The following is a 12,180-nucleotide window of genomic DNA, read 5'->3' as shown; positions in this document are numbered from 1 at the left end:
ATAAATATCGAAACCCTTTTGGAGTAATTATCACCACAATGGTAATATAAAATTGCTGCCAATTTGCAGACAGAACAATCGTTGATAAAATATGGTTGATTATTATTAATCGAATCGATGAGAAATTATGTGACGCGTGACAATTCTCTCATCCTTCAATCGAAAGGTAAATGTTAAACTCGACTTTGTGGATGTGGTTTGCTTGCAATTTAAAGAATTTGATACTAACAGTCGCAGAATGAGGGACTTGTTGGAAAAAGGTGGAAGTAAAGAGGATCTGAGAGTGGTTCGTAAGATTCTTAAAGTCAAATGTTCCGTATACACATATATGCTACTCCGTTTTCAGTGGTATTGCTTATGATATCCTTGTCAGTATGGCTTTGTGTATGTCGCTGGGGATTCCGGTATAACTTGAAAGATCGAGAAGTAATTATATTAAATATTAATTTACAGTACCTTAACCCTTTAGCCCACAGTCACCCAACAAAAAAAAGAAGTTTCCAGGACAATTTCCCAAAATTATTTACTACGCATCGAGTTTTTTTATACGCTTGTAAATGATGCGACATACATGTCACATTGGGCGCTAAACTGTTAAGCTCATTTTAATTACGTTATTATTAATTGTAGTGAATGAATTTAATAATAATTAAATCAATTATTGATCTACGCTTTTAGATCCTTACATACTTGATTTTATACTTCATCGTTATCACTCTGTTGAACATGCTCTTTTTGGGGCATATGAGATTTTATTGCGATCCCTCGCAAGGAATGAAACATTAATCGCAGCCAGTTGTGGGCAGTAAAAGCGGTAAATAATTGCACATTTCTAACATTTTTCAATTGCTTTTCATAGCTTCGTTGTAATGAAAGACAGATAAATAAGTGAATCCATACATTCCCACGTAGAAAATGAAATACAGGATACAGCAGCTCCTATAACAAAAACAAACGTGCTGTTTTCCGTAATAAAATTGAAACGTGCTAATTTTCGTAACGATAACGTAATAATACAATAGTTAGAAGCATTGAAATAAACCACGCTACTTTATCGATTCGACTTATCGAAACACGGTCCGTAGAGCAGTGTTACCAACCCTACGAATTTTTCCGTAGATCCACGGATTTTTTACTTTATCTACGGATATACGGATTGTAAACTGAAATCTACGGATTTTTTACCTTTTTCATGAGTTAGTAACCTATAATCAGCAAAAGAATCACTTTTTTGTAACGACTAATAGCGACATCTGTTGCCACACATTTTTTGTTCATCGGTCCTGTAATGGGATCTCTCCGTCTTCCACAAAAAATACTCAATCAATGATCCATTAAGGGCGGTATTCTCAGTCGCTACTTATTCTTCAGCAAATGCTTAAGCATGCGGCATTCTCTACTAACCTAGTAGCTAGTAAAGGATGCCGAATGCTTAAGCATTTGCTTAAGAATAAGTAGCGACTGAGATTACCGCCCTAAAACGAAACAAAGGAGTTAACGAATCTTGGCACTTGGCATCTTACGACTCGCAACAAAGATACTCGAAACGCTGAAAGTGAGAGAAAGGTTGATTTCACAAATTTTGCACGTGAACTTTTTTCGTAATTTGTGAATTTTTGTTGAGACAATACAATTTTTTTTTTTTGTTTGAGGATGTTAGAAGAGAATCGAAATATAAGATTTATAGAAAGGATTTGGGAAAGGACTGTTTCCATGAGCAAGTGAATTAGCTTCTTTCATACATGTAATAATTAACACTTATGAAGAAAATCCGTAGATCAACGGTTTTTTCAAAGAGGGATCTATGGAATTCTACGGAATGTTGAACTTTTCACTACAGATTTTCAAAAATCCCAGTTGGCAACACTGCCATAGAGTCACACAGAGTGCGTCTGCTAGAGTGAGTGGTTAGGTCGTTTTCGAGTTTACGTGAATTCAATTTGGAAATTTGTGCATAAATAGAACGCAAGGTACTTTATTTAATTTCCGAAGTAATTATCATCTCTATTCATTGATATGACAAATTTGAAGCATTGTTTTTAAACGTGAATACAGTTTCAACGTGTACCTAACCTATAAAACACACACTTTTTAAATTCGATCAATTTAAATATTAAAGCAGAGTGTATCGTAGCACGAATTAAATGGAATATATATGAGATAGTAATTTGAAATTTAAAGCTATTTTCGATGGCAAACTAATTTATGCTTACGATTATTCAATGGCGTAATAGTATGCCTTCTAGCCTACACAGAGACGCGTAAATTAAATTAGAATTTTATTTGCGATCGAAATGCATTGTTACGCAATGGAGAAAGGAAACCGTAAATAGTTCAAAAACGATTCAATGTAGATGTCTTGTTTCAGATGGGTTTACGACGACATGCTCAATTTATTGCACGAACCATTATGGTCAAAGACAACAATGTAGAGAAAGCTTGTCGTGTTCTGAATCGTATATTAGGGCAGGAGAAGATTTTCGAGCAATTTAGACGTACTAGGTATTACGAGAAACCAACGCAGACAAGACGGAGAATAAATTTTGAGAAAAGTAAAGCTATTTACGACGAAGATATGTCTAGAAAGATTCAATTTATCTTAAGAACGAACAGGGTAGATCCTTTCCCTGGATGTTCGTAAACTGCAATCGCATTAAGGTATTCCTGATCACTCTTCTGTATAGAACTGTTGTGATCCGTAATAATTCTGGCTAAAGAATATAACAAGGTGTTTGTAATATTACCCATGATTCTGTGGGAATGTACAAAAAGGGGGAGGAAATAAATTACACGGCGTCTGGATGTCTTCTTCGTAATGAAATATTATTTATTACAGCTATATACTACGTTAATAAATAAAATGAAACTAATCAATCCAAGACCATATTTTCCTTTTTCAAGTAACAAAGAAAAAAATGTTTGTCTTAGCATTCTTCTCAACACCTTGAAATTTCATTGTGGTATTTCGATGTATTGCAAAAGCTACTGTAAGTTGCCAGAAATTTAGTATGCCATAGGGTACAACAAGGCAAACGTTTTTCTTTAGGGTTACTTCCCTGTGCAATGTCATATAATAAAGTTAAAAGCTTTAGAACGTTATTACCGACCAGCGCCTGTTGATAGGCAGTTTGTCGAACTTCACTGGGTAGGCTCGAAACTTCAAAGGCCTGTAAGCTTGCTGAAAGGGGTTGTATAGGAAAATGGTACAAAGGAAAACTGTTTGTTTTGTCGTTTCCTTATAGCATACTAAGGGCGAATTCCACTTAAGCCGAAATCGCCCGCAACGTCCGTGATTAACATTTCAAAATTTATGAAAACCTCTTGAAATATGGAAGAGAAATCTGTGAAAGAGTCATCATCGGAAAATACAGGGTTTTAACTATAAATTACGACTTGAAAGCAGCAGCATATAGTTTACGAAATTCATTTTATTACAAAAACGGAAAAACCCTTTGCAATAACTTTTACAATGTATCGAAATAGCGTGACCGAACTTCAGGCTGTTGACGAGGATGGTAGGACGAACATTTTTTTCTTGCGACATGTGTTTATGATCTATACTTATATAATCGTTGTGTCACTGATTCATCACCGTCCAACCCAAACCGCTGATCCTAGAAACATGAAATTCAAAGGAGAATATTCCTTTTGCGACGTAGGTGCTGGATAAGAACGGATTTTTTCAAATTCCAACCCGAATGGGGTGAAATATGTTTTCTCGGACCCCTTATTATTTCTTAGGCCCGATTAGCTATCAACTTGGCTTTTACTTACGAAAGGTTACCCACACAAATGCCTGAAAACCATTTCATGATTTTTCCCGAATCAACCCCTAAGGGGGTGGTGAAAAGGGGTGAAATGTGTTTTCGTGGAGTCCTTAATATCTCCTAGGCCCGAAGCGAAGCGCGGGGGTATTTTGCTAGTTATACCATAACTTGTTTGTAAGACAAAACGTAATCTGTTGAAGAAGAATTATTATATTTTTTTCTTCTCTTCTTCGAATGATGGTTCTCCAGTAAAGTAGTGAGTAAGTAACTCCAGTTGATGAACTTTTTGGGGTGAATGTATAGGAGGTTGATGTCGAGCGAAGCCGAAGAACCATAATAACAAAATACTCGAATATTCAACTAAAGACAACCATCAGAATTAGTTGATAATGAAAACATGAACATTTCACAATTCCAACTTCCCAAAATTGTGTTCCTACATGTGTCCCCATTTTTTCTTGAGTAAGCATTGCAATAAAATTGCAAAGACAAATAAATTTCACCACTCAAGCTATCGATACCTACTCTCGCAAGCAAAGAAAAAGAGAGGAATGCTCATAAATTTTTCCAAACGGTTTGAAATACGTATCGCGAGAAATGGTCAGCTATCGATGGCGACAGTTAAACCGATTCTGATTCGAGAAATTCCAGAGTCAATTTCTATTCCATTACGGCGTGCTATTTCCGGCCCACTGTATAGCACGAGCGCAGCTTTTAGAAATATTCGTGTTGTCTGGGCTCCGTCGCTTTTACCCTCCAATCAGCGTATTCACCCCATGTGAAGATACTTTGATATAGGCTCTCCCCTTACACTTGAAGGGTTGCTAATGAAACAGCGGAGGCGTGATACCCCGAGCTTCTCTGCGATGAACTTAGAGGAAGGGATAATCAAAGGCATTTTTTAGGCACCGCGTGTTATTCAGAATTCGAGCTTTGACACTTACCCCCGTCGCTTCTCTTTTATTCATCAGCCGCTTCTGTTTCGGGAATTTGTCGACGTAACGGGGGAATAAGTAAAAGATTGCTTCTTGCTGCTATGCCACATTCTTTGTCTCGCTAATATATTACCTGCAACGTCAAAGTGTACGATCAATTTTCCGATTGCCTACTGATTGACTTTCCTCCGTCATTCCTTTTAATTAAAGGTCCTACACGTACACCCTGGGTCACGCGACAGAAGATCCGATCACTCGATAAGATCGAGTATTTCACGGGCATTAAATGGATTATTCGCCCTCAGATTCAAGCAGAAAGTTTCCTCATTATCATGATTTACGAGATAAAGTTCCATTGTACTCCGAACTTTCGATAAATCAATTATCGGAAATTTATAATTATTCCGAATCATCAAACGGTTATCCCGTAGTTAATGCCAACGTAACCGATAACTAATAATTGATAACGCGTGATAATTTCCTACTTCATTTTTTAAATTCGCATTACACTACATTCTCATATTTTTGGCGGGAGTTTTTGAGATCTTTCGAAACAGGCCCGAGGGTAGTGGGCCGGAACAGAATTTAACAAACTTGCGATTTATGTAAAGCACAGTCCAGGTGTCGTTAAAAGTGTCCGCTAGAAACATTCCTTTCAAGGAAAATTAACTATGATAACGGGATCGGTATTTTACGATTCGCGGCGAGAATGATTTATGACACGGGGCAATAAACTTTCGCCCGCTGGGTGCCGCTTCCAGTGTCTCGCTGTATTTTCGTGATTGCATACCGCTCAGTTTTCAGTTGTCCCCCGGCGAAGGGCAGAAAAATTTTTGCCGTGAGACAGGCAGCAGCCCCCGATAGAGTTGCGCGCGCTTGTGCAACGATTTTCTTCGCTTCAATCGGCGAGCGTCCGGCGCGGGTTCAGTCGGCGACACGCGTTCGTGAATGGTGCGCGCTCCTATACTCGTTTCCCCCTGTGCACCGTGCCCAGACGCGTGTTCACCTCCACAGGTGAGTACACACAATCACGCATGTGCACGCAGGAATTCCGACGAGCCCGGAAGGGACGCGGAATTTTAGTGGCTGGGCTGAAACTGGAAACTCAACTTCGTTAAATTACATTAACTAACTTTAATTACCGCCGCCTTCGTGTCTAAGTGGTTTTGCGCTTCTGTCTTTGATTCGGTACCTCTTGTACCGGGACCGAGGATGGTGGTTGTCGCCGTGAATATAAACCTTGTTTGTCAATTGTCCATCACGTTCATACTTTAAATTAAATATTCCGCTATGCTGTCCGTCGATCAATTTGATGGGATTGGTAGACTGATATAAGCGTGTAAAATCGTGGCTTTGGCTGTGGTTTTAGTTGTTTAGTTTACAAAAGTAAAAATGAAGCGTGGCATGTTTTTTTGCAATTTTATTTTGTAAGGTAAAGATAGGGGAAGAACTTCTTGCAAAAATTCTTTTTCGGAGGCGCGACCCTATCTTTTATGGATGAGAGGTAATGGAAGATTATACATTATTCAAATGTTGAATGCAAAATGGGAAGCTCGATAAAAATGCATGGTAAGGATGAATCGGGGAAAATCTACAAATTAATAGTTTGGTCGACATTTAGTCTCCATAGTATTTACTATTTAGTTCTGGCTATTAGGGATCCCTAATAATATGTTGGAAATCGATTTCCTCCAAATCGTTTAATTTCTATAACTTTGAGATACTAAAGTGTTTGGAACGAACTAGGGCTTATACCAGAACCGACTTTTGAAGAAATCGGTTTTCGAATTCCACTATTTCCAAAAACCGGTTTCCGAATTTTCGCAAAAAATATAATTAATATAGTATATAAATATTTGTACTTATTTGAAAATTTTCAGTTTTTTTTTAATATTTATGGAATTATAAAAATGTGACAAAATACAATATACTCTATCTATACAAAACCAAATTAAAAAAAAATATATAAATCCGTGCAAATCCGTACAATTTTTGAGTTCATTTAATCTTTATGGTTCTACAAAAGTATAACACAATAAAATTCGTTGCATGCAAAACCAAATGAAAAAAAAAATAACTAAAATCCGTACAAAATATAAATTATAAATCTTTATTTCATTTTGTATTTTTCTTCAGAACTCATCAAGATTAATTTTATAGTAAACTGCTACCTAATACAACAGGCTTGTGTTCGCGGCGATTTCAAGTCGAAATGTTAACGCTTTTAATTAAATAATAAATTAATTTTTACATATTAATTCTAGTATATAAAACCGATTTTGTAAATTTAAAACCCGACTTTCGATTTTTAAAAAGTTATAAAATAAACCCGGTTTTTAAACCCGGCTTTAAAAAACCGACAAACCCTAAATCGCACGAAATGGAATGCAAACAGTTGAAATATAAAACCAATAGTTCGTTCTACTTCAAATAATTTTGAAACAAAATAAATTCGAAGGTGTGAATTCTTTCAAGTACTTCGTGTTATATCTTAGTTTCCAATAGATAATTCATAAAATTTCTTTTAATAATTTTAAAGAATAAAATGCTTTATATTCACCTTCACGTATCTTAAAATCACTCTTCGTTGCACCAGCATGGATGCGGTATACACACCGCGTGATTTTCGTCGTCCTATCATTGCCATGTGGTTTATTCACTCGTCTGATGAAGGCGCGGCATTCCTCATTAATTGCATACTTTCAGTGTTGCATCCACGATGCAGGTAATGCCGTGGAAATTGCTGACTCTTAAAAAACAACGAACTTAGATCGTTCACCTTTAAACGATCCGTGTCGGTAAAATTCCAGTCACCGACTGAATTTTTCTGAATCGCCGTAACTACGTAGAACTATAATCATTCGTAGAAGCCTAACGTAATTATCTTCAAAGGCCACGGGGGCGAAATCAGGAAAATAACTCTGCTCGCTGCTAACTGGGGTGCATGACAAAAGTATTTGAATGTTTGCCATAAAAGAAAATCGTCTCGAGTAATACATACACAGCATTTTCATTATATGTAAGTAAATGCATGCACAGAGTTATTTCTTAAGGGGGAATCCTATTTTATGGGCTAAAAACAGCAAATGGTGGGGATTTTTTTTTTTAAGAAACTAGCAATTCGATTCATCTAAAATCTCGACCATGTTTTTATGCATCCTTCAAAAAGTTACAGTTTTTTTTTTATTCATTTTTAATAATAAATATAGGAGTTATGCATCACGCCGCGCAAAACTCCGTCGTCCACTGGTGTGCATGATATTTACCTTTCAGGTATTCCGAAACAGAAAACTGAAACAGCGTTTTACTTTATACATATGTAGATTCAATTCGATGATCCAGAATACCGCTAAGTTCTGTACTTGTTTTGTTACTTAAGAAAATCGGCGCAAAATTGGTTAGCAAAAATTAAAGCTTCAGACCTCTCAGTTTAAAAACTCTCCACACTCCTCAATAATTTTTTTTTGTTTTTTGCTGGTTCATCAATTTCAAGCTACATATGTATAAAGTAAAACGCCGTTTCAGTTTCCTGTTTCTGATTACCTGGTAGATAAATATGCACACCAATGGATGACGAATATATTTATTATTCAAAATTAATAAAAAAAACTGCAGCTTCTACAAAGATGCGTCAAAACATGGTCAAAATTTCAGATGAATCGCATCACTAGTTTCTTTTAAAAAAATCCTAAATTTTGCTGTTTTTAGCACAAAGAATAAGATTCCCTTCTTACGGAGTCTTCCTAGTGTAACGGCTGGAAAAACTTAATTTTTCGGGAATTAAAAAAGAATCAAGTATAGCACGTATCGTTCTGTACGTTTGTAGCTTTATTCCACCACCTTTTAAGACTATAAAAAATGTTGTACGTAAAAATATCCATTTATAGCGGAATATGTAGAAGCACCATGAAGAGAACAATATCCTTCCGGATGTCAGACACTGATATCAGCAATCGTAGTATCTCAAACACAAAATTCAAAAAGATTAATCATTCGTAGACGTGTGGCTATCGTCTGAACCAGCGCAATGAAAAAATATTGTGAAACGAAGAAATGGCAACGGTTTAAAAAAATTGTATTAATGTTAGCAAAGAAAAATGATGGTTTTGTTGACCGTAGTAATTGAATTTTGGAGATATATGCAAAATTCTAGCTCGAATGATAAAGTAACGTCTGCTGAGTATGCGTGATATATTTTAAGTGGATCGGGACTTTTGAATTTTTGACAACCAGGTCTGGCATTCGGAATGATGTTGTTCTCTTCACGATGCTCCTATTACGCTATAAATGGATATTTTTACTTACAATTTTTTTGTTATAGTCTTAAAAGGTGATAGAATAAAGCTACGAACGTGCAAAATGATACGTGCGATACTTGTTTCTTTTTTAATTCCCGAAAAATTACGTTTTTTCCAGCCGTCACTCTAGGAAGACCACTTAAGTTATCGAAGATAAGTACAATTTGTGAGAAGGGTCACGCAATATTGCACTCGAGTTGTCCGAGGTTATTGCCAGCAGAGATTTATAGTCTCTCCTTCATATTTCTGTCCTCGCACGTAGCGACGTAAATGAAGTAGAATTTTGGACAATGAACACTGACGGCAAACATTAAGTTCAGTCACCGGTTTAAACTTATCACGTGGAAACAATTGAGCTGACCTACATACCTCTGTCTGTGATTATGTTGTGTACATTCGTGGGGATGTGTGGTAAATTACTGAACAAAATTACGCTTCCGTTTTGAAGCACGCAAATAAAACGGACTTAATAAAAACGTGCGATTGCATTAAGAAAGAATAAATGAAACTAATATAATATAATAGAAAAATGAAGTAGAACTAACAACTTTACGTAGGGGTGTGCGGGTACCCGAAATTACGGGACCTGATTTGCGAGGTGGGAGCCGATTTTCTTGTTTAAAAATCCTTACATCTGATCACACTGCAAAATCACAACATAAAAGTTTTCGGGTCTCGGTTTCGTAATTTCGGGTACCCGCACACCCTTAACTGTATATAATTGATATTATAATGAAGAACTTTTATCGGCTCAATTTAATGACATTACTAAAAGTGACAGTTACTTGCTGCAGCAAGTAGAAAGCGCCTGTCACGCACAGACCAGAAACTTCTAGCTGTGTGCACTGTATAGAATTCGGTAGCATAAAAGTGCGAAGCATACGTGAAATTTATACATTTCTTACTCACAAAATCAGTGTAGCGTGTACGTACTATCTACTCTGTAAGTTACGAACTCTCTTTTTTAAAACTCGGTAGACACAAATTCGTAGAACTCCTGAGGAGAAGCTGAAGGGCCTTAAATCACCACAGGCTTAGAGACACATCGTTCTCGAAGTTCGTACTCAGTTTGCAAGTCAAAACATTATCGTCCTTCGTACGATTACACATACAGGTAGAGTGATTATCTCGAGAATTCGGAACGTCGGTCGGTGATAAGAAACTTAAACCCGCGCATTACACCTCGCTGTGCTTCAAGTCTGAAAGATTAGTCTGCGTTACGTCGATGAGTAAATATGACATTGTACGGTAGCAATTTGTCACTTGCTCATCATGTTTGCCGATATAACAAGCAATTATCTTGTTAAATAAACACCTGTCTGCACGATCTGACAATACATGACAATAATTTAACGCGAAGCGTGTCACAGCGTTGCAGGGATATGCTGCGATCATGGCTACTAACAATAAGTGAAATTAAAACGCATTGACCTATGCTTACATAAGGTGTCATTCTTTCATCACCTTAATTGTTAGGTTCGTTATAAGGGGGCTAAATGCTATTAAATTGCAGCAACGTTTACCCGAGCCTAAATGACTGGACTTCCAACACTTTGGCGAATTAGGTACGCGATACGGAGAGACCAGTAAGAACGAAAATTAAAAGTCTGCAGAAAGTTCTTTTAACGATATCGCGCAACGTCGAGGGAAACGTCACACAGAGTTATTTTCGGTGGACGCGTAGCACATAATGCAAATTTAAATCTTGTAATTACGTTTTAAAACCCATGAAATTTGGATGTGCGTAAAACTAGTTTGAGATTAGTACTTACTAATTAAGAGACAAAGGATAATTAGAATACGTGACGATGTGTCATTAGGGAATTTTGAAACTGAAAAGTTTAGTAACATTAGGGTGAATAATTCTGTTTTCTTCCCTTGTGCGTTCCACAAATGACGGCTTTTGCGAAGAAGAGTGGTGTATAGCTGGGACGGTGATTTTTCAAAGCATATTATTGGAAAAGCGTTAGGTCACCGTAAGGGGAACAGGCAACTTTTTCTATTAGCGTCGAGAAGAGCAAAGTGGCCGTCCGCATGTTGATCTCAAGACCGCGTATGAGGGGACCTTGCTGAAATTGCGTTCATGCGATTAAGATCTTATGCCTATGTACTTGCAACGTGCTTTAGTTTTCGTTTAAGGGGAGGTTCTGGTCTAGAGCCCCAAAAAATAGGTGATATTTAGGAATTAATTAAAGGAAAACTACTATATATAATTTAATGGGACTTGTTGCATTGTATTAAGGATGTCTTATGTTATAGAAATATATTTTTTGTTTTATAATTAATCAGTGCAAACAGCCCTGGGGAGTCGTTAAAGTTAAGGCGTCAAAAAATTGATCCAAATCGGTGGGACCTGTATCTCTAAAAGTTATTATCCGATTCGACTGAAACCTTTTTTATTTTGAAGATTATTCTTTTTTCTAGGGGGTGAACTAAAAAAAATACAAAAATTGCATTTTTTTTAGAAAATAACGACACTTCACGTTTGAAATCACTTTTCCCTGTATTTTTCGTCCTTTCAACGCCTTTAAAAATTATAAATTTTCAACTTTTTGTAATTTTTTTAGTTCCCCCCCCCCCTAGCCAAAAGAATAATCTTCAAAATAAAACAAGTTTCAGTCGAATCGGATAATAACTTTTGAAGATACAGGTCCCACCGTTTTGAGAACACTGTTTCGAGAAAAACGCATTTGAAGTTTTACGTGAGCGCCGAGTAGCCGGTTGTGACCCATGTATTTGCCGCGACTCAAATGCCTACAACTTGGGGAATTTTACGAATTTCAACAAATCCTTTTAAACCCGTATTCCTAAAAGATTGAACATTCGAAAAATGATATAAAAAAAATCGACATTTAGACCAGAACCTCCCCTTAAAGTTTTACGTGAGCGCCGAGTAGCCGGTTGTGACCCATGTATTTGCCGCGACTCAAATGCCTACAACTTGGGGAATTTTACGAATTTCAACAAATCCTTTTAAACCCGTATTCCTAAAAGATTGAACATTCGAAAAATGATATAAAAAAAATCGACATTTAGACCAGAACCTCCCCTTAAAGTTTTACGTGAGCGCCGAGTAGCCGGTTGTGACCCATGTATTTGCCGCGACTCAAATGCCTATAACTTCGGGAATTTTACGAATTTCAACAAATCCTTTCAAACCCGTTTTCCTAAAAGGTTGAA

At 36.8% G+C, this 12,180-nt stretch overlaps 2 protein-coding genes and 2 long non-coding RNA genes across 4 annotated transcripts in view; 3 read left to right on the top strand and 1 right to left on the bottom strand.

Moving 5' to 3' along the window:
- Nucleotides 1–28: 28 nt before the first annotated feature.
- LOC143367524 (uncharacterized) lies at nt 29–897 on the top strand. Its single transcript, XR_013085046.1, has 3 exons — nt 29–166; nt 232–426; nt 679–897. It is a non-coding gene; the product is annotated as an uncharacterized LOC143367524 (long non-coding RNA).
- A 929-nt stretch (nt 898–1,826) lies between these two features.
- Mrps21 (mitochondrial ribosomal protein S21) lies at nt 1,827–2,870 on the top strand. The gene is made up of 2 exons (XM_076828657.1): nt 1,827–1,970; nt 2,369–2,870. Exon 2 carries the CDS (start codon nt 2,369–2,371, stop codon nt 2,639–2,641), a length of 273 nt encoding a protein of 90 aa, XP_076684772.1. The 5' UTR covers nt 1,827–1,970; the 3' UTR covers nt 2,642–2,870.
- A 1,467-nt stretch (nt 2,871–4,337) lies between these two features.
- LOC143372837 (uncharacterized) lies at nt 4,338–7,506 on the bottom strand. Its single transcript, XR_013086375.1, has 3 exons — nt 7,263–7,506; nt 5,493–5,799; nt 4,338–4,835 (listed from the first exon to the last, which is right to left on the bottom strand). It is a non-coding gene; the product is annotated as an uncharacterized LOC143372837 (long non-coding RNA).
- The window catches only part of Superdeath (Suppressor of ER stress-induced death), a 55,272-nt gene continuing 48,686 nt past the window's right edge, over nt 5,595–12,180 (top strand). Inside the window, exon 1 of the mRNA XM_076819141.1 lies at nt 5,595–5,716. The gene's annotated coding sequence lies outside the window, so the exon portion shown is untranslated. The remainder of the gene's footprint in view (nt 5,717–12,180) is intronic.

Source organism: Andrena cerasifolii, chromosome 1 (assembly GCF_050908995.1).
Source record: "Andrena cerasifolii isolate SP2316 chromosome 1, iyAndCera1_principal, whole genome shotgun sequence".
NCBI classification, from domain to species: Eukaryota; Metazoa; Arthropoda; class Insecta; order Hymenoptera; family Andrenidae; genus Andrena; species Andrena cerasifolii.
This window is presented reverse-complemented; position numbering and strand designations above follow the sequence as displayed.